Source organism: Mesoplodon bidens (assembly GCF_964165515.1).
Source record: "Mesoplodon bidens genome assembly, chromosome: 1".
Lineage (NCBI taxonomy): Eukaryota > Metazoa > Chordata > Mammalia > Artiodactyla > Ziphiidae > Mesoplodon > Mesoplodon bidens.
The window spans coordinates 209,297,942-209,324,276 of record NC_138176.1 but is presented as its reverse complement, the minus strand read 5'-3'; the positions used below and the strand labels follow the sequence as shown (position 1 = coordinate 209,324,276).

The 26,335-nt window shown below is 37.9% G+C and overlaps 1 protein-coding gene across 3 annotated transcripts in view; it reads right to left on the bottom strand.

The window, feature by feature from the left end:
- BMPR1B (bone morphogenetic protein receptor type 1B) overlaps window positions 1-26,335 on the bottom strand; it is a 424,295-nt gene that overhangs the window by 106,775 nt on the left and 291,185 nt on the right. The window contains exon 1 of one of the 3 annotated variants that reach the window (XM_081251053.1): window positions 10,370-10,497. The exons of the other annotated variants lie outside the window; for them this stretch is intronic. Within the exon in view, the coding sequence (XP_081107179.1) occupies window positions 10,370-10,442 (73 nt within the window). The 5' untranslated portion in view covers window positions 10,443-10,497. Of the gene's footprint in view, window positions 1-10,369; window positions 10,498-26,335 lie in introns of those variants that run through there. 3 annotated transcript variants of the gene reach the window in all.

Sequence of the window (26,335 nt, the reverse complement as noted above, 5' to 3'; positions counted from 1 at the left end):
TCACTCTCAAGGTGTAAAGCTGCGTATCACATTTCTCATTTGCAGTCATAGCTACTCAGGATATTTTACAAGTAATCTCTTTAGATTAACATTTGCAGGAAATCAGAAGAGGAAAAAACGGGAAGGATGCTCCATTCTTCAAGGCAAGATGTTTTTCCCTAGAAAATAACTCAATTGTGTTCCTGATTTTGCCTTCTCCTCACCTCAGATGGTGAGGTACTGTGGCTCAGAAGAAACTGCATATAAGTGGCATTCCCGTGAGCACTAAATTATGACAGCCTAAATGTGGTTGAATATACAGTACTTTTTTACAAACCAGTACGTATTATAGTAAATGGGAAAATCGAAGCAAAGTTATCAGCTCTGAGCTTATTCATACACTGGAATATTTATTTCTGGTGGTGGTGGTAGCGTGTTTTTGTAATCTGTCTCTTAAATAAAATGTTCACGTGGCAAAGACTCTGGCTTTCCAAACATTCTGCCTAAATATTATAGCAATCCTCAAGTCAAATTTAAATGTAATTCTTCAAAGAACAAGAACAAAAACTCTGGAATCCCAAGTTCTGGTTCTGCCACTAGAAGTAACAGTGAGACTTTAGATAAGTCACCTAACAACTGTGTGCTCCTGTTTCCTCCCTTGTGAAAATGAGAAAACACAAGCAGATCATTAGAATTAACTGGGTCTTGCTCAAATAGGAGTGTAGGTGCCTCTAGCATTTATTTTTACTGGGCGTACTTTAGGTTGTGCAGATGTTTGTTTATATAATGGCACTTTATTTTCTGTTGAAGAAAACCCTCCGCTGCATCATCCCACACACAAACTACTTCCGCTCTTACTTGAAAGGAAATTCCTTTTCAAGGTTCACAGTACATTAGAGACAGCTGCATTGCTGAGCTTCCTCCAGAAACTTTAAAAAACTTCAGATGTAGTCCATGCATGACATGGATCATGAAACAAGACAATCTCAAGCACTTAGACTGCTCCTTCTCTTACCCTCTTTTAATGTTATATTTTCTGGGGTTGTTGCCTGCTTACATTAAGTACTGTGTGTGTGTGTGTGTGTGTGTATTTTAAATCAAGTTCCTGAGGGAATGCAGGAACTTTCTAAAGAAGTGACTATCTTGAGTGCTAATTTCCAAAGCAAGATAAGGTAAAAAGTACATTTCCATTTAATGACATTTCAACAACAGACAGTCCCTACCCTATTAACTTCCAAAGAGGCAATCCTCACTTCAAACCACACATTCCCTGGGTATGTTTCCATATTGCCCCTGGAACTCATTAAGTGTTTGTCTGGAAAACTCAGTTCTGGACTCAGAACCAGTAAAACAAGAATACCAAACTAGGTAAGAATTCTGGCATAGAACTTTTCCAGCAGAAGCAAAGAAGAGAGTTATGACTTGGTTTATTTCAGAACAGTCACCAAAACTGCCTATATAGCTACAAAGACAAACTACTTGCATTGGGAATAACATGTTGAATATAATTGGAGGTGGGTGCAGGGCTCAGGAGTATGGTGCTTTCTGAGGGCAGCTGATAGAGCCAAACTCTGAAAAGATTTCCAAGAGCCTACCAGGTGTCCAATGACAAGCTGGATACAGAAATTACTTAATTAATGTACCTGAGAAAGAGTTGGGAAATTTGGGATTCACATTCTTGTTTCACTCTGCAAGAAACCCTTCCCTCCAGGTTTGGATTGTTCCAAGTAAATTAAGACTTACGATCCCTTCTTTATCATTAGTGGCAATATTTTAATAATGCTAGGACAACTGTTTCATTAAACAACAGGTCATACTAATGTAATATTTTATGAAAGAACATCCAAACCAGATACGTGGGTAAGTTACTTTTGAAAAAACTTCTGACAATTCCTTTTAAATACCATTAATAAAATGGGTTCTTCTTTTGGTCAGAAAAAGGGGGTTACAGGTTCTGTCTGCAGGTAAAGAATGAACTGAAATTTATTAACTCTAATCCCGTGTGTACCAAATCCCTTGGGGTAGCTTAATCAACTGCAGCTTTCTGGGCTCAGCTGCCCAATACTTGGTTTAGTAGATTTGGGATGGGGTATAGGGAACTGCATCTTTAAAATGACCTATGGTGACTGTGATGTAGGAAATACATTGAACCATGCTGTGAGGAAAACTGCAGACTCCTTGTTTCTCAGATGGATCAGTGCTGATTACACACTGCTCGTCCATTGATTCCCATTCAATAGCCAATGCAGCAAACCCTCACTTAGCTCACAGGAACATCTGCATAAAATCCTCAAGTCCCTCCAGTCAAGCCAGAAAGAGGCGGAAAATCAACTGATCCTGAATTCTGATCTCTCCTGCCACAGTGCACCAAGCTGCCACAAAGAAAACACATTGGCCAACGGCTATATTATTGTTGGCAAGCACCAAAATTTGCTCAAAACCTTTACAAATGAAACCCAGCTGCTTAAGCTCAATACCAGATGTCTTCTACAATGTGTGGCTTTGATAGATTAAATTGAGCATAAGAAAGAGATGAAATATATGAAAATCTAATTTGCAAGATGTTTGTCATTAAGTCTATTTAACAAAAAAAGACAGAAAATTTTTATATTTTTCACTGTAAGAGGTTAATAAGTAGGGTAGATTAACAATATTCATAATAGCTATTAAAATGCATGTTATGAATAAACTGTTTAGTGTATATTTTTAAAATCCAGTCCAAAAACAATCTCCAAAAATGCCCAAGAATGTCTTATGTCTGTAAAATCATGTGATTTAGCATGAGGGTCCTTTTCATTTAAACCCATTCCCCAATTTGAACATGTTTTCACCCAGGGCATAGGAAATTAAGTAGGAAATATTTAGTGATATTCTCCAATTTCAACAAACTGCCATAATCCTATGAAAACATACATATAAAAAACATGTGTGTGGATATGTATCATATGTACAAGGAAGTATGGAAGTAAAAAGGCAATTTGTTTAGGAACCTCAATTAAGTGGCATCTACCCTTCTGTTACCATGGCCCAATGAAACACTTTTTCTGTTGTTTTCCAGGTCACTGCACAGTTTTCAATAACTCAACGGATTTCAGAGCCTAAATTAAACTCAGAGCCACTCAAATATTCCTCCAATGAACTCCTGCACATTCCCTGACTTAAATGAGCTAATAGTTAATGGGCAAATATAGCATGTTACTCTTACGACATTAACCTTTTTCTGTTTTCAAAGCAGAAACATGAAAAGCATAATGGAATTCAAAAGCAATAAGCAACTGAGCATATTAACTCTAACCAAGACAAACATCCAGTTGAGATTTAGCTCCATAAAAAAGTGCATCACCATTTCAAGTACACACGATTACAATTGGCAGGTTATTATTTTTTCAGATTTGAAAAATACTGTCTCAGTTTTCTTTTAGAGAAATCAAAATAAAGGTAAACATTTTAGCGAAGACATAGTTTGATCATGAATATTTCTACAAACATAATAACAGAAAGATAATTTCATACAAAGTTTATAAAACAAACCTGGCCTCACATTTTCTGACACGGTATACTATTGGCCTTGGCATAGTTTATAGTTAAAGGAAAACAGAAATAACCATTAAAAATATTAAGATGCCTTATTATATTAAATTGTCTCACACCTGGCTGATATCTTGTCAATGCAGTTCTCATATCACAAAAGTTCCAAATTGATGCAAAACTGATTCCTTACCTGTAAAACTCCCATTAAAATTGTGAAGATACCAAGTCAAATATGGGGACATTATGTTCCCACATTATGACCACAGGATACTGTCAGGCAGTAAAAACCTATGCACCAAAGCCAGTTTTCTGTGTGTACTCGAGATTTCTAAAAAGTGAATTCGATATGTACATTCATTCTCCTCTGGACTCCAGAAGGGATCAAAAGCATAGTTTCAGACACTCAAGTTCCCAGAATTTGATCAAATGAAAGATGTATACTGCTAGCCACAAACTTGTGGCCTTTTAGGGATCATAATGCAAAATTCATGAGATGTTCTTTGTGAGACATAAGGTTTGCAACTACTGTTTCAATAAAGGAGTAAAAGTTGTATGTAACAATATGACAAAATTAAGTCTGCCAAGAGAGTACACTACTTGTTTCATGTTATTTTTTGCCACCACCTTGATATCTTGAATTTCTTCAGCATCTTTTTTTTAAAGAACAAAAACAAAAAATCATACCCCTTCATTTACTATTAAAATAATTCTATAGAAACTACAGAAATATATTACTATAACTTTGGTAGTAACATTTCCTGGATACCAAAGTTCACGTAAAAATCAAGCGTTTTTTATAATTTTTCTACACATATAGCTAATAAGTCACTTAGTAGCCAACAGGAATTCATTATAAACAAAGGAATACTAGAAGTATTCATATTGCTATTATTAATGACAGTAGCAGCTATATTAGAGGTTTTTGATTATCAACCTAACCCAAAACCTCTTCTAGAAAAAACTTCCACTGCCCACGGTATCTGTTATTGTCTGGTGGCCATCTTGGTATTGAGTGACTACACATCCCACCTGGGTTACATTCCATCATTGTTAGGGTCAGCAGTCAATCAAATTCTCTCTCCAGAAAGTTAAAAATAAGAAACAGTGAAACATTTATCAGTTAACTCTGGAGAGCTAAGCAAAAAGGTCTTGGAATATCAGGAAATGCAGACACTACTTTGGGTCGTGTGCAAAATAACGAGTATGTCTAAGGAGGTAGACTCCTCTATAGCCAAGTATTGTACTATGCACTGGGGATTCAGCAACAAATAAAATGGACGTGGTCTTTCCTCTAAGAAGGTGAGCTTCCAGCAGGAGAGTGACATGTATAATGATACATCATGATATGTACCATACAAGAGAAATAAAACTTACAATGAGGGATTATATGAAGGGGATCTCATTTAATCTGGATTGTTAAGGAAAAGTTAACTTAGTGACGTTTAAGCAAATGGATAAGCAGAGTAGGAAAGCAAAGAACTTTCCAGGCTGTGGAAACAGCATGTGTGAAACACCTGAGGAGAGAGGAGTTTGGATCATTCTGGACAGGAAAGGCTCGATAACCGCTGAGCAGTGAGGTGAGCCAGGGCCTCGCTGATGCCAAGCCTGGAAGGCCGTAGAAAGGTCTGGATTTTACAATGCAAGGAGTGTCTGCTAAAGACCTTTAAACAGAAAAAAGGGAAAAGACACCCAGAGGGAAGGAGAAGGGAATGTCCTCTGGGTCCCACGAGGCCTGTGTTTCCTTTAGCTTTTCTTTATGTCTTCATTCGACTTCTTCCTCTACTTAAGTTTCTGTTCTTTTGCCCAAAATATCAATATTAACAATGTGATTTTATACACATTATGAATTAATATGGAAGTTAACTAATTATGGAAGGAATGCAACAGAGATGACATCAAGCAAGAAATCAGTTAATCCGAAAGCCCCAGATTCTCCAGTGTTACAGGAAAAGTGCTGGGGCCTAGAAATAAGAACAAGGTTATTCTGAGCTCATAGTCACAAAATCGTAGGTAGATATTTTAATATGAATAGTTCCACACACACACACACACATACACGCACACACACATTGATTACAATGGGCAGAGTAACTATTTTACAGATGGAAGAGAGTATAATAATCAAGACCAAAAGGGTCCATCTAAACCTAAAATGTAGCATAAGAAAGCTTGATAGACAATTTAGCTGATTTTACTTGTCAGTACTTTGTCTTACTTAAAGATTTGCCCAGTATCCTGTATGAGTTCTAAAAATAAATCCACATTTGGAAAGTTAGGGGAAAAAACATATTCACAAATTTGTTCCTGGCAGTTCTAAGTCAATAGAAGAGTTTAAAATGTTATTTCAGATGCAATTGACTCATAGACCAAAAAAAAACAAAAATAAAAATGAATGTGAATTATTCTGATCTTTCTAATACTATGATTCTTCCAGAAGCCTTCAGGTATTTGTAATTTAAAGATTAAATTATCTATGCACAGATATTGAGAGATACGTATGCCTTACATACATGGTTGCCACCACTACATATTTAAAGAGGATAACTTCTCATAACAAAAGGTAAAACCAAATAATGTGAGTTTGCACTCAACAGTTACGTGAAGGTCTGTTATCCAATCTACTCTGCAGAATTTAAGTTGAGAACTATAATTTAGTCAGTTTCCTTCCAGGTAAATTACCACAGATCAAATTTCTTACATCTGTGATGCCCACCACAATTCACAGTTACTGCCAATTAACAGCCAGAGATTAACTGTTGGAAGTGTCACATAATAACTGCAGTAGAAAACATTTTAAACACAGAACCACATTTATGCATTTAACAGCTGAGTCGGTCTAACAGTTCAGATTTTCACTATATTTTGCCATACGGTAATGAGGATCATTTTCCATTTAAAAATATTACCAAAGCTTTTCCCTGGTGGCGCAGTGGTTAAGAATCCACCTGCCAACGCAGGGGACACGGGTTCAAGCCCTGGTCCGGGAAGATCCCACATGCCGCAGAGCAACTAAGCCCGCGCGCCACAACTACTGAGCCTGCGCTCTAGAGCCCGTGACCCACAACTACTGAGCCTGCGAGCCACAACTACCGAAGCCTGCACACCTAGAGCCTGTGCTCCGCAACAAGAGAAGTCACCGCAATGAGAAACCCGTGCACCGCAAAGAAGAGTAGCCCCCGCTCGCCGCAACTAGAGAAAGCCCGCGCGCAGCAACGAAGACCCAACGCAGCCAAAAATAAATATAATAAATAATTTTTTAAAAAAAATTACCAAAAATTGACACCCTAGAGCAATATCACCATTTTAATTTTGAAACTACACATTCACAGCCATGTTGATTATTCTCCTGTTACTGCATTTCCTATCTGCCTTAATTCTAGTGAAAAAACTTAATAACAGATTTAAAAAAATTTTAAATTAGTGTCAACCAGATCAAACACAAATATTACAATAGGAAACCTATGGAATATGACCTAGCAATGAAGAAGCAGGATATAAAATCTGGGTTACATAAAACTGCAGGGGCCACGGAGACTGGGACCTGCTTTTGTTCACTGGGTTTAGGGATTTTCCTGTATTTCAAAAGAGCTAATTCCTACTTCCTATCTCGCCTTTTTTTCCGGGAACTCTTTGTTGATATAGAATTACTTCTAAAGAACAAAAGTTGCCTGCCAATTTTATTTTACTCTAATTGCTCTAATAATCTATTACCTTGATTTTACAGTAGGGCAGGGTGCTGTGGAAATTTTCACACATACATTTAACAAGAAGCTAAATAAAATCTCACCTTTTTAAATGGCAGAGCATGAGGCCCATCCATGTCAGGAAGGGCACACTGTTGCCACCAATGTGTTAGAACAACAAACAGAAAGAGTCCTTTAGTTTTTAGGTCTGTCAGTCTATCACCTTTATAACCTCACTAAATTCCTTTGGCAGAACTTAAGAAGAATGGTAGTGACCAGAATGATGCCTCAATACTGTTTACACATTGCACTATATTCATTAGTATTGCCTGTAATTCTCCACTGTGTTTTGAGAATATAGGGGCAAGGTAGTATCAATAGCTCAATCTTTAAAATACTACATGTCAACTAGAAATGAACACTACATATTTTCACCATTACAGGTCATATTTTCAGTTTTAGGAGACAATTCCACACTTCACGATCCCGAGTTTTAAAAAATGCATTCCTGAAGCAACCACAATGTGCCAATATAAAAAACACGAAGTTCAAAACCTACCAAGATGTACCCTTGCTTCCCTTTTTCTAAGCCTGTGTCTTTTCAAGTAAAACAATGAAGATAAGATATAAGCAATGATAAGATTTAGGCTGATGAATCACCCCCCCACCCCCGCCACAGGCCACCCCAGCTACTCTGTTCCACGTGTGAAGCATTCTCCTTTCCACTTATTGTGACTTTGCAGAGCTTTGTACCATTTAAAGTAGAATTGGAATATTGTACATATTCCTTCCATATAGAACTTTTAGGTTTCCATATACTTAAATAACTAAATATTTGTATTAGCCTGAAGCACAGACTCTCCAAATGTCTCAAGTTGTCATTTTGAAACACATTTACTTTAAGTGAGTATTTAAGGTCTCAGTACATTAATCTTGGCTTTGCCATTCACTTAAGAAGTCATGACCACTTCCTTTGTCTGTGCTTCATATTTACCTATCTTTGTGATAATCATTCTCACTGAAGTACATGCAGAATTAATATTCATAAAGCATTACAAGTTGTCAATGAATATTTAACTTCTCTAGTCAAAGTTGCTTAGTCTTGGTTGAGCTAACAGTCCCTGTCTACAGCACATTCTGTTTTCATCCAGGCAAAATAAAAAACAAACAAACATGAAACTTATTTTTTATAAGGCTACAGGTAGAGAAATTCCTCAAAAAAAAAAAGTTAAAATTTCACTAGTGACAAAGCTGGGAATATAAATTGGGATTCAGCATGTTAATCACGCTAAGATGAGCTATGAGATTCTTTTAAAATCTTGTCTCAGTTTACCTTTCCAGATTGATTGTCTCCTATTCCTGCAGAGATTAACATTATTACTAATGATACTAATAGCAAAACCTCAGACAATACTATGCACCAGTTACTATTCTAAATGCTTTATGTGTATTTACTCATTTAATAATCAAATCATTCCTATGGTTAGTTATTATTATTATTCCTATTTCACAGTTGAGAAAATCAAGGCACCTATAAGACACCTCATTTGAATTTACACATCTAATAAGTGGTAGAGCTAAGATTCAGACTCAGGCATTCTGGGTCTGGAGTTCATACCCTTAACCACTATGCTACAGAATAAACTGGTAAGACACACACAGATGCACACAGGCACTCACGTGAAAGGGCTCTGGACAGGGAGTTAAAAAGGTTACGCTTGGTCGAAGAAAGCAGGGAATGTCTCTGGGCTTCAACCTTCTCTCTGGAAAAGTAAACCAACTACACAATACTATTTTAAGGTGTAATCTAATCCTACCATTTATGATTCAAAGATTCAGTCTGTAACATACAGCCTTTTCACTTTTGACTGACATAACTCAATAATTAATTCAGGTATTCATATGTTTCAAGGAAAATGCTAAAAGAGAACGAAAAATTACCCTTAGGAGATCAAGAAATAGCAGTAGCATGAGCAGAGGAATAAGAATTTCACCTCATATATATCATGTTTGAGTTTCCTGGAATATTCTTAAGAAAGTTTCCCTGAGGTCTTTCTATCTCTTCTAGAGGGTACCAGATTATAACAATTTTTGGAAAACAAACTAGCAAACCAAGTAAATGAACTACATGTTGTTCCTTCACATCAATACACAAAACTCCTTTTGAGTTACACTTATCTATACCAGAAATTAAAAGCACTTTTCATGGAGCCAAGCCACAAAATATAATACCTAAATAGTGTCATGGAATACTCTGAGATTATGAAAACATTCATCTTTAAGTGCCAATCAAAATACATGCCAGTTGGTAATACATGCTTCCAATTAAATAGTATTGCCAAATTGGTTCTATAAAATGCATTCACAGGTATATGAGGGTGAACTGTAAATGCATTTTGATCACATATTCCCTTGTCACCTGGCTTAATTTTATAAAGCCGCTATTTCCTTATTTCCAACCTTGTGACTCCCTTGTTGCAAATCACTATCACAGATAAGTGTTTCCTATTCATTAAGTTATCTTTCTTCTAACTTGAAAATAGTTTACCTACTTTTATAATTACTCTTTGAGTTAAAATAATTTTTTTAAAATTGCCATCCTTTAGTCAACTTTATACAAGAATAATTCCTCTGGACAAAATGATCACTAAGCAAGCCCCTGTTCTTAAATATGGATAAACATCTGACATATTCACAAATTACAATTATTGCCATTATAAAACTACAGATTTACTCAATGCATCCATATAAAAATGACAATGAACTTCAAAGTCAATTAGCTAACGTATAAAAAATCTAACAGTATTCAAATTAAAATGATCAAAACAAGTTTATTAGCATTTTTGTGTTCTTAAATTCTTCACATAAAAACTGTCACCGTATGTTGACAATCAACTTCATACTCAAAGTTCCAAACGAGAATGCACTTAATTCTTAATTGCTAGAGAACACAGAAACTTTGCATCCCTTTTAAAACTATTCTAACACACTATCGAGAAAGCGTTGCCATGATACAGAAAAGTAGTAAAACTACGGAGCAGTTGGAGGATGGGGGTTGGAAATGTTTAGCCACTGAACTTCTGCCCTGAACTTTCCCTTCTGTGATAAAAACCACGAAACCAGCCATTAACGGAGCCCCCTGTCAGCACTGCACTGTGGGGCGCTGGTCTTCTTACCCCTCGTGTGCATAGACAGAAGAAGGAGCAAGGCAATGTGAAGCTGCCGGTTTAGTTCGTCCAGCCAACCCATTGCAGCGGGAGAGTCGGCAATGTGACCCGCCTGTTTAAGCCTCCTGTTTCTTGCCTTTCCTTCTTTCAACTGAGACTCCTCTGCTGCCCCTCTTGTCAGAGCTTCCGGCAAGCCTGCAGCAAGCCCTAGACAGGACCGTGAAAGACAAGCCTGTTACAAACTGGTTCTGTCACCACGGAGACTTCAACTGATCACCTCGTGGGGAGGACAACAAAGGGCGGTGAGGACCCCGAGCCAGACTGTTTTCTTAAGAAAGGAGCCTGAACCCAGCTGCCCACACAAGGGCCAGCACAGGCGGGACTTTGCTCTGTACTGGCCCACGCCAAAGTCCCCGCACCTCCCGGGCAGCTGTGGAGAGATTCCAGAGCGACGCACACCTATGCTTTGCCGACATGCAATTACTTATTTCTTCTGCTAAGGTTTTTTTTTTTCTCTGCTAAGGATTGTAATTCCGTGGGAATTGTAGACAGACAAGGAGAAATAAATTTTTTTCTTTGATAAAATGATAGAAATATTGCAACACATCCAAGTGTTATGGCATTTTCTCACATGACCTCAACATTTAAATAATGAGGCAAATGCCTTTGAATCAAATGCACAGATACAAAAAAGGGTCACTTGTAAAAGCCATCCTTAATGAATATTTCAAGTTGAAATATTTCAGTTAGGCTATTCACTTTAATTAATTTGAAATGACTATAGTTTGAAGTTTCCTATATAGAAAAAAAAGTACTGTGAACTGAACCAATTTTATTATGTGAATAAAACCAAGGTAAGTTATTCAATTTTTTAGATGTTAATTATAATTGTGCCTCAATGTAAACTATGAACATTTTGTAATATTTTAATTTTCCATGAGATTTTGAGTGACCGTTTCCAGTACTAAAGACCATTTTAAAGGGCTATTTGTTTTACTCTGGGAACTATCGATAATAAAAGAACAGCAAGAAATATAAATGAATTGGCAGTGTGTGTAGAAACTACACTATCACCACAGACAGATACAAACAGAAGAACTTATTAAACCTAATCCATTTGCATGATAAAGGATTTATGAGTATGAGAGCAGAGATACAGTTCAGTGGTTATATCTAAGGTAGCATGAGAATGTGTTTACTTGAAATTTTAAGAATTATTTTCTTGGAAAAAAAATCTCTGCTCTCTTCTCCTTTTTAAGAGACACGCCTACCCCTCCACACACACACCAGCACCTCGCAGCACTACCCTAGTAGGTGGCATTCAAATCTATTCTCCAGCTTAGAGTAGTTCAACAATTGCTTTTTTTAGGATTTAACCAATCCTACTATCAATCCAACACCCTCAACTCAGTTTCATGAGATGGAATTTAACAGAAATAGAGTATTTTTAATCACATAGAAAATTTTGGAATATCCTCAGTTTAAACTACACGTTTTGCATTTCACAGAATCCATGAAACTTACTTGTCAGGAAAATATAAGTTGGGGGTGCTAAGTGAGGTAGTCTTTAGCTAAGAAGGGAAACTGAGGCAAACTAAAATGAGTAAGAGTGACCAGGAGCAGAGGGCAACATAAGTGAACCGCAGACAAAAATCAAGCTCTATTGCTTGGATCTCTTGTTCAAACCTTCTATATTCGGCTCAGGGCCACATCACAACATGGCTCCACTGCCGGATCTGGAACCTGGCCTTGAGCTCCAGGGCGAATAGTGAACGGCTGAAATGTGGACAGCTCTCACTGCTCATACTTCCCCAATAGGGGCATCCATTATCGGTTCACAGCATTAAGAGAGAATAGTTTCTCTCTCCCCAGAATCCTAATTCAGTTCAAAGCAATCCATATCAGCAACTATTTCTAATTTTGTACATGTGCTAGCTGAAGTAAATGCACTCAAGAAGTTTACAATACCACAGAAAAAGTAATATATAGGTAATAGAGAACTAAGTAAAAAAACATAACCTATTTTCAGATGACGTGTCTTCAAATGGAATAAAGATAGGAAATCGGAGTAAGGGATGGATTAGACGGGGCCAAAAATTGGAGGCAGAGCTGAATGCTAAAATATGAACTGAATTTATACAGAGATAGAGGAGATGACAAGAGAGGAAATTACGTGAGCAAGGACTAGAGGCAGGATTAAGTATTTCATTTGTGCAATAGCATGAGAAGAAAAATCTTACTGGAGCAGACAGCACCGATTAGTAAATGGCTGGAGAGAAAGCTAGACAGGGTGGAACCAGATTGTGCCAGACTCCGAATGCAGGTTACAACATTTAGGCTATATTATATAAATAACTAAAAGGCTTTTGAGCATGGACTGGCTTAATGAATTTTTTTTCAAAACAGGTTTAAGATTTCAGAATATAGGATGAGTCTCTGAACCTAGACTTCCAACTATGTGAGTAGAAGTCAAAATTATTGATAGAAGCGTGAGGAGAGGTTTCCACTTAGTCAAACTTTTTGGTAATACACATTTCTTTTTCTCACTTATACTACTACGAAATTCAAGAGGTAACCCTATTAATTCCCTTTAACATATGCTGGGTGCCAACAACGAAGGAGATGTTCTATAAAATGCATAATTAGATTCCAGACAAATAGGCTCAAAAGATCTTTTAAAAAATCTTATAATGTAGATCAGAAATCTGACTTAGCCAAAAAAAAAAAAAAAAAAGAAAATCCAGATTTGCGTATGATTTAGCGCACTCACCTTAAAGTCCACACCAAATGAGGCTTCAAAGAAAGCTCTGAGAGAGTATTAAAAGAAAGGTCGCAATTTGAACATATACACGTGAGAGGGGCAAGGAAAGAGAAAAGAAAGACTACAGATAGTACTACCAATATGAGTACGACATGCCATTGCTATATATCATTTGTAGAATCCTTACACAGACCCACTTATTCTAGGTTTACGGAGTCCATGCTGTAGAGTAGAGAGAGACTCTTTGTGCTATCTGTATAATCTTGAGCAAATTATTTAAACTCTCTGGTCTATAATCCGCTCATTACTTAACTGTTAAAATTGTTACACGGATTAGACAAGTAAATGAACGAAAACTACTGACTACAGTGCCCAGAACACAGGAGGACATGAGAAAATGGTCAATTTCCTGACGACTCTCACTAACCACTCTTCTGCCTCTTGACCAAAAGACCCTTATTAACAATAATCTTCTTTAATGTAACATTTGCTAAATTGTTCCTGTCCTAAATAATGTGATCACTAAAACAAGGACACATTTTTAAAATTCATATTATACCCGGAAAGACAAATACGTATTTAATAACTTTATTTTTATTTCATTGATTAAATTATCATATAATTGAAGCAGAAATATATGAAACAGTTTTAAAGTAGGAGACTACCTTTTGAACAACTTCGATTTGTGACTTATTTCCACACAGAACCCTCCATCTATACATACATATATGATTTTATGTATATAGACAGCTTTTTAAACTGTATTTGGGGGACTGTGTCTAGTGAATGGGATACAAGAACATTAAACAGTACCTGCCTTTAGGACAAAACCTACCCTGTAATGGGTGAAGACAAACATATAATCAAATAATGACAAGACAATACAGTGACGGCCTGCTACGCTGAGGGAATGTGGAAAGTACAGGGCATAAACAAAGATTCATTCTGGCCGGGGATGGGAACTGGACTTGTGGGGAAGAGGCATTTGAACTCGCTCTTCAAAGATAAGTAGGAATTCACTGGGTGAAGAGAGGGCAAAGGAATCCCGAGCAAAGAGAACAGACAGTGCAGACATTTATGAGCAAGAAAAAGAGCAATGTTTGCAGAGAACATGAGATACCGGATATGCCTGGAGAGCAGAGAAACTGGGTTGGAAAAGCAGACCAGGAGACGTTGAGAAGGAAGGGCCTTACAGCTCTTAATTTGATTTGGGTTTTATCCTACATACATGGGAGGCCATGCCTTGGTTTCTGGAGGGGGCGTCTGCACAGTTCCCATTGTGTGAAATGACTGCAACGACTTCTTGAAGCTGATTACATGTCAAAAGAAACTAGTCAAGTTTTTGAGATAAGGTGAAGAATATCTTCCTTTTATATAAGAAAATGCAACAATATCCTTAAAAGTCTTCATGAGAAAAATAAGGTGAGTGCTATTTTCTCTAATACTTGAAGATGTCTGCTAATATTGTTTGGAGCAACATTTGCTTTTAAATTAAACTTCTGTTCAAACACAGGCACATAAAAACAACTGTTATTTCCTTGTTCCTATTAGAAGCTATATGTAGCATTTTAGGTCCCTACCATCCTATAGAGTTTTGCAGTAAAATAGTTTTCCAACTTTCATACTAGTTGTGCAAAGGAAAAGTGTGTTCAGAACTGTACGGGTTAATCCATTTTGTTGTTCTCATTTTCAGCTATACACTTACATAACGATATAAAAAGTTACTCCATTACCAGAGAAAAAATAAACAACAGAACTCAAGTGTACAAAAAGCTTTATTCCTGACTTGGAGTTTACAAATGCCACAACTTCAGGCCGCTTCGGGCTGCCTCCTGCCTCCCCATTCCGTTCTCATCTGCCATCTTCCACATCACTAGTCATGAACAGCCCAAGCTCCCTTCAGCTGCACAGTGAAAGACCACCACATCATTACAAATAAACAATCCCTTCCTCCCTCCAAGGAGTGACACATTATTCTGAGCACGTCTTCTCTCTGCTTTCGTTGCTCTGCCAAGGTCCCCCATGAGTGGGAAGGGGTAAAAAGAGAGAAAAAATATCCCACAACTTGTCTAAAGCATGTAGAGGATGATTTGTGTTCTTACTTACGGGATATGATTGTCACTGTTGATCTGCTCTCAGGCCTAGATTACATGTGATAAGGGCTGACCTTCTTTAAGTATTCACACATTATGCACTCACGGAGAGCAGGCAGGACACAAAAGTCCTTCAGATGTTCTGGACATCAATCAACTGCACAGCATGGAGCCTGCCAAACTTTTCTTCCATTTACTCAGGGAGGGGAAGGGGGAGTCCAAGACAGACTTAATAAAGTTTAAAGCTATGCCACAGTATATTTGGGGAGACCATTGTTATTAAAAGGGTGCTATTTGAAAAAAAAATTCTCTATAGTTACCACTAGCAACAAAAAAATTCACACACAAATAAAAAGAGGCGACCAGATTTCACTTTAGCTTTAAAATTTCAAAACCTTTACTTATAAACCAGGTTTCAATGACTTTAGCAGATTGATTTTTTTTTCAAGTAACTGTTCAATAAGGATATATATAAAAAATTAAAAATATGAATTTTTATAACAACCGTCATCACCTTTTTGAGGCACTTGTAAAAGTAGTAGAGTATTTGTTATGAAGTACTCTGAACGTATCTTAATGTAAATTAAACACCAATCAACTGCATAAACCATTTTTACCTAATACAAATATGATTATTATTAATAGGCTACAGCCCCAATATTATGAAATAGACATGATAATATCTTCTGATACATGCTTTCAATGTTGGTCTTTTATCACTGCTACTCCCCACAACTCATTAAAGGTACTTGAGACAGCTTCTGAGAGAGAACAAATAAGCCCAAACTTTATTCTCCTGAAACGCCGCAACACTGTGTACTTAGAGCACATAATCTGATCATCAGCACAATCAAACCCATTAGAGCAAGATGTTTCATGGAATTTTCTAACAGAATATCTTAAATCTAAGACAGTATCATTTACCTAGAGATTGCAGAGTTCTTTTTTAAAGCTCATGTCAGCCCGTGAACATAAGAAGGATGTGTATAGACTGCATACAAGATAAGAAGACCAGACACAAAAAGCAACTAAGGGTAGAAGAGAATTAAAGGCAACTTACACAAACTACCAATGAAAATTAACAGTGAATTTACTAAGATAAGCTCTAGAGTTAAAAGAAAAACAAAACAAAACAAACTGCCAGACTGCGCCAGGACTCCTAAACCCCATACAGGCATAATTCTGTTCAGGTAATACCTGGTTTCGGTGTGTAGGCACTATTGTACTAGCATACACTGCCTCACTGATCCGCACTGCCTCATGTGCAGCAAGCAGTATCATTCCCATTTACAGATGAGAATACTGAGTATGCCTGAGCCAAGGAGGCCTGGAACTAGTTATGGGTAGGTAAGATCAGACACCAGTACTTCATTAGCTAGGGACCCATATGTTTCTGTTCTGCAAGAAGTAACTGGGGCAGAAACAAGCCATTCAGTAGACGGAGGACTCACTCAGAGACACTGGGGCTGATGAGTTTCACTCAGGGAACATGACTGCCAGAAATGCTAGAGGCTGGAGCAAACGAGGGGTGAGATACCCTCAATCCCAAACCTGTCAATTCAGAGGAGGGGGACAACTGACAGGGACAACAGACACTCTGGGAGCCACAGCAGTGAATTCAGAGGTCAGGGGTTTCAGATGCAGTAAGAGATGCAACTTTCCTCTAGCATGTATTAGTTGTTTATAAAAAGTATATTAGGGCTTCCCTGGTGGCACAGTGGTTGAGAGTCCGCCTGCCGATGCAGGGGACACGGGTTCGTGCCCCGGTCCAGGAAGATCCCACATGCCGCGGAGTGGCTGGGCCCGTGAGCCATGGCCGATGAGCCATGGCCGCTGAGCCTGCACGTCTGGAGCCTGTGCTCCGCGACGGGAGAGGCCACAACAGTGAGAGGCCCACGTACCGCAGGAAAAAAAAAAAAGGATATTAATAATAATTTAAAAATATATATTGTCATTCATTTAAAGCAGTGTCTTGTATATATCTTTTAAACTTTCCAGCAGCCCTTCAATGCAGGTATTATCAACCAGTGAAGTGACTAAGGTGAGTGAAGCGCCTCAGAATTCAGGGAAGAGTTGTTTCCCTTGAGTCGGCCTGTGCTTTAGCAGGTATAGTGAGGCAACTCTGCGGACTCAGTAGAAAGAAAAAGTAGATGAGCGAAGTCACCAGAACTATGTAACACAGTCCTCTCTCCACCAGATGAGTCTGAGGGTGTTTTAACAAAAGAGGCTGTCTTCTTCACACCATGAGAAGGCTGCTGAGAAGATCTACTTTGCCCCACTTACAAGGAACTGTGTGAGAAAAGGGCTTTTGTTGTTTAACACTTAGGCCCCGGACTCTTCAGTATTCAAGTTATGCACTAGGTAAAATAATGAACCACAGAAGCCACTAACTTGTCTTACCTGAAGCTCTATTCCAAAGGATATTATCTTCTTTATCAAATTAGTGCTAAAGCACCCCTAAGCAGAAAATCAAAACCTCTAGTACTTCTCTGCATCTCTTGCTAGCCATTATAAAAACCTGAACACAGTTTCCATTAAAAATCAATTCTTGGACTTCCCTGGTGGCACAGTGGTTAAGAGTCTGCCTGCCAGTGCAGGGGACATGGGTTCGAGCCCTGGGCCGGGAAGATCCCACATGCTGCAGAGCAACTAAGCCCGTGCGCCACAACTACTGAGCCCACGAGCCACAACTACTGAAGCCCGTGCGCCTAGAGCCCGTGCTCCTCAACAAGAGAAGCCACCACAATGAGAAGCCTGGGAACCACATCGAAGAGTAGCCCCCACTCACTGCAACTAGAGAAAGCCCACGCACAGCAACAAAGACCCAACACAGCCAAAAATAAGTAATAAATAAATTTATTTTAAAAAAATTAAAAATCAATTCGTAAAGAGGATTAATATCACTCTATTCTTATTTCGTCCTAGAGTCAATAGTGCATTAATTTCATGCAAATCCAACTTGAACTGATATTAAATTGAAATTTTAAATTTATATTTAAATTGTATCAATAAAATGTTATCTTGTATGTTTCCTTGTAAATCCCTCTGAACATAATTTAGAAGTAAGGACAGTGCACCTTAGTTTACATAAAAAAGAAATATAAAAGGAGTTAAAGTATAGCCCTTAATTAAACATTTGGAGTCCATGCTTAAGTTCACACACTATATGGAGACAGCTCCTAGAAAATCTGTTTTCCACTCTTTGGAAAATACCTAAGCATGTATTAAGGAATTACATGAGAAAAAGTTGCTTAAAATAAAAGAGAAGATATTCATAACAGAGAAAAGTTTTGTTTGTATTTAGCATACAATAGCTTTTCCATAGTATTTTTTCAACAACAGTGCTGCCAGTATATGATTTCCACATTTCTTAAGGGATTTAGCTCTTAGTAGTCTTTTAAAAATTGATGTTAGAAGAAATACAAAGATTACAGAAAGCTAACGTTTGATTAAGGTGACACAAAATCTATGTGCATGCAAAAATATTTTCAAATAGAAGAAGTAATGATGTCATGATTTTCAGTTCAGATTCAAGCTAAACCTTTTCATGTCTTCTACCAGCCAGAAGTCAACTGTGTATACTGAAATATTTTCCTAATGACAGATGGTTGATACCAAAAGGATGCCTGAAATATATTATATCTCATATAAACACACACACACACACACACACACAATTCCCTTATCTTCCTTCACCTGCCCCAGATATAAAGCACAACTGCTTCGTGTTTTGAATTTTTTTATGAAAAGTAACATTTTCTAATAATCTCATTAAAGCCTTTTGAACAGACTCTATATAGAGAGAATTTTCACAAGATTGAGGGTTGGTTTGAATGTTTAGACAATTAGTTTGTAAAAAATAAATAAAAAGAAACCCCACATATAGACCTTATTCAATCAGAGTACATCACAGTACAGTGAAATCAGACTTCATCACAGTACAGTGAAACCCTTTCCGTGCTCTATCTAGAGCATTACAGCAAAATCAGAGGATACTAAATGTACATGAAATGACAGTGAAATGTACATGAAATTATGGAGGTAAAAAGGACAAGCTTCACTGATCACGATATCAGATAAAACCAGTGACGTATTTAGACACAAAATCCCTACTAGTCCAATGAAAATCTATGAAATTGTAATACCACTCTTTTCTAATACAAAACCCTTAGTTACATAGGCATTAATTTACCTGTTCACCTTTCTCTACGCTTATTATAGTTAGTCAGCACTCTGTGTGGTCATGTCTACTACTATCAAACACCCAGCTGAAAAATGAAAAATTTAGTCAAGCAGGGAGTTATCTTAATGATTATGCCAAATGAAACATTCAAATTCAACCTTAACCAACACGAGTAAAACCTGCATTTATCCAGATGATTTAAGGCCCATTAAGATGACCAATCTGATTTAAACAGTTGCCAAAATCTCCACTCTGAGTCTTCAATACATCTCATTAGCGCCTCCACTGAAGGATGTGTAAAGAAAAAAGGGAAAGAGAGGAAGTTCAAAAGCAATAGCTGGGGCTTCCCTGGTGGCGCAGTGGTTGAGAGTCCGCCTGCCGATGCAGGGGACACGGGTTCGTGCCCCGGTCCGGGAGGATCCCACATGACGCGGAGCGGCTGGGCCTGTGAGCCATGGCCGCTGAGCCTGCGCGTCCGGAGCCTGTGCTCAGCAATGGGAGAGGCCACAACAGTGAGAGGCCCGCGTACCACAAAAAAGAAAAAAAAAAAAAAGCAATAGCTGCTCTTTTAGAAATGCTTGTTTAAAAAGGATGTTCGATTTTTCATTAAAATGATATGTATATAATCAGAAATTGACAATTGAACAAGAAAATGTTTACTTCACTCTAAGGCAAAAAAAAACATATAAATTATTCATCATAGTTTACCTTCTGCCTCTTCAGTAAAGAATCTTGCCTCACTTTGCATCTGTTACATAACATTATCTCTCTGTATTGGTTTTTATATTATCTCTTTCTGGAAGTTGTTACAAATAAAAATAGCCAAAGAAAAGCAAGCTTGAAGTCTTGAATTGTACAAGAAGTTTTAGTTTAACCCCATAGTGGGCTACAAAAAAATATCAAAGAGCTGTCAGTCCTAGAGTAGATGCTTATGATGTCCTTATGAGTCCTCATGGTGGTTTACAAGGTCACATAAGAGGTGGCTTCCAAATATCTCACTGGGCACCCTCTCCTCCTATTCTCCCTGTTCCTCATCCTGTTCCCCAAACGCACCTTGCGTGCTCCAGCTCAGAGCTTTGTGTCTCCTCCTCCTCTGCCTAAAACACTCTTCCCTTAGATACTTAGCTTCCTCCATCACTTCCTTCCAGTCTTGGCTCCATTCTCACTTCGATGAAGCCTATCCTACCACTCCTTGTATCTCTACAACCACCCCCATCCCCAAATCTCTACTTCTCCCTACTGGACCTCCATTCCCAGCATTCTAATGAAATTCTTCTTTCAAAGGTCAACAAATCCAATAAATTCTTCTTATGCTGCTTTACTTGTTTTCCCTACTTATCACCTCTAACCACTCTAAATTAACTTACTATATTTATTGTTAACTGACTTCCCTCACCCCTCCAGAATGTAAGGACCCCATGGGCACTGATCTTTGTCCATTGTGTTCGCTTGGATACTGCAAGCACTTAAAACAGTGACTATGTAGTAGGCGCTCGATATATCTTTTTTTTGCAAGTATTTCCTTTGACAAGTCTTATCTCTCTCTTCCTAAAGTACCTGACCCTTACTGCCGCCTTACTCTCATCCCAATTACTTTTTTCCTTATAAATCTCTACTTGCCCCCTGGATTCTACCTGCACCATTTTAATGAAATTCTTTCAAAACTCAACAAATCCAACGAATTTTTCTTAGTCTTTATCCTTTCCATCCCTGGGCAACATGAGGCACTGCATCTACGTCCCTTTTTAGAAGGCTCATTCATTTAAAAGTAAATTGAACAAATACAATACTTGCTAGAAGCTCTTCCTTTGGTTTTCATAATGAGGGCTTACCCATCCAAGTTTCTTCCTCTCATGTTCATATAAACATAGATGACCATGATTCTTTCCCAGTGATCTCTTCTCTCAAATGTGTTCCTTTGTAACGTCCAGGCTTTAGCTAATATCATTTCGACTACCAGGCTAAATCTTTTTTCTAAACCGCCACCCCGCTATTTCCAACTACCACGGCACAACTAAGTATTACTACTATGCCTACAGCATTCCAAATTCTACCTCTCCCAGCTCTGTGGATGTTACCATACTTTGCAGCCACCTGGCTTTAAGAGCCCTTCTCACTTCCTATGTTTTGGGCCTTTTCCATTTGTTTGAGACAGAACTCTGCCAAAACAGAAGGTTAAAAAAAAAAAAAAAAGTCACAGACTCACTTTCTCCACCTCTCCAGCAGGTAGGACATGACTACATGACTGAAATCTTCCACATCAGATGTAACTCTCCCAGACTTTACACGAAGCTAGCAAAGACCTCAGGGCATCCATTCTGACCAGTGCTGGTGGGAGCAGCAGCTATGTTCATTCCCCACAGGCTGCAGCAGCACCAGGTCTAGGGGCAGCATCTGGATCGCGCACTGCTGATGCGAGCAGGTTAAGTGGTAGGGTCTATGCCAAACCGTGGTGACAGTGGTGTCCTTATTACAAGATAAATGCTGGGCTGGAATTTTAAGTCCTGTTCTAGGCTTGGTCTCTTCCAAACCTGGTTCTCATTTCCTCCTGGAGAATCTATGAACTAGCAAATATCCGCTTAACAACTTTGTTTTCTGTGCAAATTAATCATAGTTGGTTTCTGTGGCTTTCAACTGAGAAATTTTGATGAATATACCCAGGAAGACCCAATTGATTCCCTCAGTAGAAGTAATTGTTTCCTCTTGCAAACTTCCATAGCACTTTACTGGCATCACTTCTATGACATTTATTTTATTGTTTTACCCTGTGTTATAACTATTTATGCCTACTCTCTTCCTTACAACATTTTATATTTCCTTAGGGTGAGGTGCCTGTCATTCATCTTTATCCTTTTACACTTCCTCCTTGTCAAAAACAAACAAAACATTGTTTGTACAGTCTTTCTGCCTCAGGAAGTTGCCCTAAGTCTCTCCTTTCTGTGTTGCTGATCTGACAAGGTTCCACCATTCCATTCTTGGAATTACCTTCAAGATTAACTTATTTAGTAAGTCTCTGGTGCCTCCCCAAGATTCTGTCTCTTAGGTCCTTACCTCATTTCCATGTGCTAAAGGCCCTTTTTACCCTCTGCTCCAGCAGTATACACAGAACATCAACAAGGTTGCCAAGACCATTCAAGGGGAAAGGACAGTCTTTTAAACGAATGGTGTTGGGAAAACTGAATACCCACATGCAAAAAGTAAAGCTGGACCCCTACCTTATACCATATACAAAAACTAACTCAAAATGGATCAAAGAACTAAACATAAGAACTAAAACTATAAAACTCTCAGAAGAAAACATATGGGAAGAGTTTCACGTTACTGCACTGGGCAATGATTTCTTGGATATGATTCCAAAAGAACAGACAATTTAAAAACTAGACAAATTGGACATCAAAATTTAAAACCTCTGTGCATCAAAGAATACAATCAATAGCATGAAAAGGCAACCTATGAAATGGAAGAAGACATGCAAATCATATATCTGATAAAGGGCTATTATCCAGAATATATAAGAATGACTAGAACTCAACAACAACAAACAACCCAATTAAAAAATGGGTGAAGAAGTTACATAGACATTTCTTCAAAGAAGATATATAAATGGCTAACAAGCACATGAAAAGATGCTCAACATCACTAATCACAAAGGAAATGTAAATTAAAACCACAATGAGATACCATCTCATACCCAACAGGATAGCTACTATCAAAAAAACAAAATAAGTATTGGGGAGGATGCAAAGAAATTGAAACCCTTGTGCACTGGTGATGGGAATGTAAAATGGTGCAGCTGGTATGGAAAATAATATGATAACTCCTCAAAAAATTATTAATAGAATTACTTTATGATCCAACAATTCTACTTCTGGATATATACCCAAATGAACTGAGAGCAGAATTTTGAGAAGATGTTTAAACACCCATGTGCATAGCAACATTATTCACAGCAGCCAAAAGGCAGAAGCAACTCTACAGTAGATGAATGGATAAGCAAAATGTGGTATATTCATATGATGAAATATTATTCAGCCTTAAAAAGGAAGGAAGATCTGACACATGCTACAGTATGGATGAACTTTAAAGACACTATGCTAAGTGAAATAAACCAGTCACAAAAAGATAAATACTGTTATATTCATATGTTGAAGCCATAACCCTCAATGTGATGGTATTTGAAGGTGGGGCCTTTTGGAAATAATTAGAGGAGGTCATAAAGGTAAGGCCCCCATAATGGGATTACTGTCTTTATAAGAAGAGGAAGAGAGACCTGAGCTAGCTCCATTGTGTTCTCTCTCTCTCTCTCTCTCTCTCTCTCTCTCTGACATGTAAGGAGACAGCAAGAAGACAGCAATCTACACACCAGGAAGGGGGTCCTCACCAGGAACTGAATGTTCTGGCATCATGATCTTAGACTTTCTGGCCTCCAAAACTGTGAAAAACAATTGTCCATGGTCTTTTAAGTCACTCAGTATAATGTATTATGTTACTGAGTTTCAACTTTGCAAAGATGAAAAGAGTTCTAGAGATTGGTTGCCCAACAATGTGAAGCATACTTAACACTACTGAATTGTAACATGTAAAAATGATTAAGATAGTAAATTTTATGGCATGTGTATTTTACCAGAATTAATTTTTTAAGGTTTTTTTTTTTAAGAGAAAAAACAAGCAAACAAAACAAACTTTGTTCAACCCAGGCTTCCAGGATACTGTATCCCAGCCAGGGTGATTCAGAGAGTTGATTTCCTACTCCTGCGTCATTCCCATCCTCTACAATGCTGTCAAGAGTGATTAGCCGCTTAAAATCCTGCAGTGGCTTCGTAATATCCTCTCTGTATGAGCCAAGCACCTGCAGACAGAAGCATCTGCCCTGCCTCATTCTCCAATTCCATATATTCCCACCAATCTCCATGTACTCCATGTTCCAGCTGTAACTGTATTTCCAACTGCAATCTTCTCTTATATGCCCACTTCTCTCTCAGCTCTCTTCAATTAAGTTCAACAAGATTTCATTGAACATGCACTATGCATTGGGCATTGGGAGATAGAACACATAGATTAATTTATAGAATGTTTCTATTCTCAAGACCTTAAAAGTCTAGTGGAGGGACACTCATAAAGATATCCCTTCTACGGGGCTTCCCTGGTGGTGCAGTAGTTGAGAGTCCGCCTGCCAATGCAGGGGACACGGGTTCGTGCCCCGGTCCAGGAAGATCCTGCATGCCGCAGAGCGGCTGGGCCCGTGAGCCATGGCCGCTGAGCCTGCGTGTCCGGAGCCTGTGCTCCACGACAGGAGAGGCCACAACAGTGAGAGGCCCGCGTACTGCAAAAAAAGAAAAAAAAAAAAAAAAAAAGATATCCCTTCTACTATGAAAAGGTTATCTATACTCTCAAGGAAACTCATCATAATTCTGAGCTATAAAATGTTTTAAAGATACACTGTTGGTAGCAAATGTGTGCCAAAAGTGTGTGTTTCCATGTAAAAAAAATTAGGAATCCATTATTTTTACTGTAGGAATTCCATGTATAAACCAAAATTAATAAAAAAATTGAAAATATTAATATGAAATTTAAAAAGCAAAACTCAAGAGGTGTGTGTATAAATATATATGAATATATATATTTATTAACATGTAATTATGTGTCAACACTATAACATTTTTATAGTAAAAAGGAAAAACTGCAGGTACCTTTCTTAATAGCCCATTTATCACTTTAAATTTGGGTAATTTTGCCTCTTTACTGGTTTCATAATTAAAGTTTCTCCTGTCATTTAGAGTAAACACAATTTCAGCCATGGGAGACAAGAATGACCAGTTCAAGTTCAAGGGTTCACTGCACGTGAATATCCATAAATGCCCCTTGACAGTCTTGGTAGTATAATGAACCCTGCAATTACTCAGCAGGCCATCACCACAATACATGAACATAATGCTTCCAACTTCAAACAACAAAACATTATACGAATAATACCAACCAACTGTTACAGTTCACATAGGGCTTTTGGAAACTAATGAAATTGCAACAGTTCCTCTTAAACCTTTATAAATTTGCAAAGAGTTTTGCTTTACTGCTACACTTAGGGGAAATCATTAATACAGAAAGGTGTTGGCATTATACACAATTGGGAGATGCCAATTAGCAAAACCCTCCTTCAAAATGTCACCAGTTAATTCCCACGTGAGCCCTCTGAGTGAAATAGCCTCTCTCTTAAACAAATGCCAGTGCCTCATTGTCTTTAGGAATGTCTCCAGTCATCCTATATATAACCTCCTGGGGTAAATGCTTCTGGCCCTGCCTTCCTGTTGCTTCTTCACTGAAGAAATCATCTTCATTAAGTTAATTCATCTGAGTAATAGTGTGCTTTCCTCTACTCTGGTGGCTCCTCCACCGTGGTAAGTTTACTTCTGCAAGACAATCTGACAACAGCAAAGAGTATCACCAAGTAGAAAGTAACACACAGATAAAAGATCATTAATTATTAGCACCCTTAAGAAAAAGTATAGAACATATCAGACAATATATGTGGACATGTGCATAAAAGTAGGCATCTCATCTACCAACTTAATTATCTGAGTGATTTGGAGATTAAAGTACAAGACTGAAAATGAAAAACATTATATTCTATTTAAGATAATCCATTTTAACTTATATTTTCCCAGTCAATAAGCTGAAGGCTGCTGATGTGCAAAGCACATTGCAATATAGATAATAAGTAGTAAGTTCACGATTTTTAACTTGGTAAATAGCTACCCTGTGCTATTTTCATCACAAAGGGTTTATTGTTACTGTGGACATCTTCAGAGTAGGCTTGACATGATGGCTCAGCATTTATCATCCAGTTCAAAAGGAAAGATGAATAATAAAGCAAGCTGGGTTTCCCTCTCAGAACAACATACTGAGGGAAAAGCATGTAGGATCTGGTCATGAGAAATGGA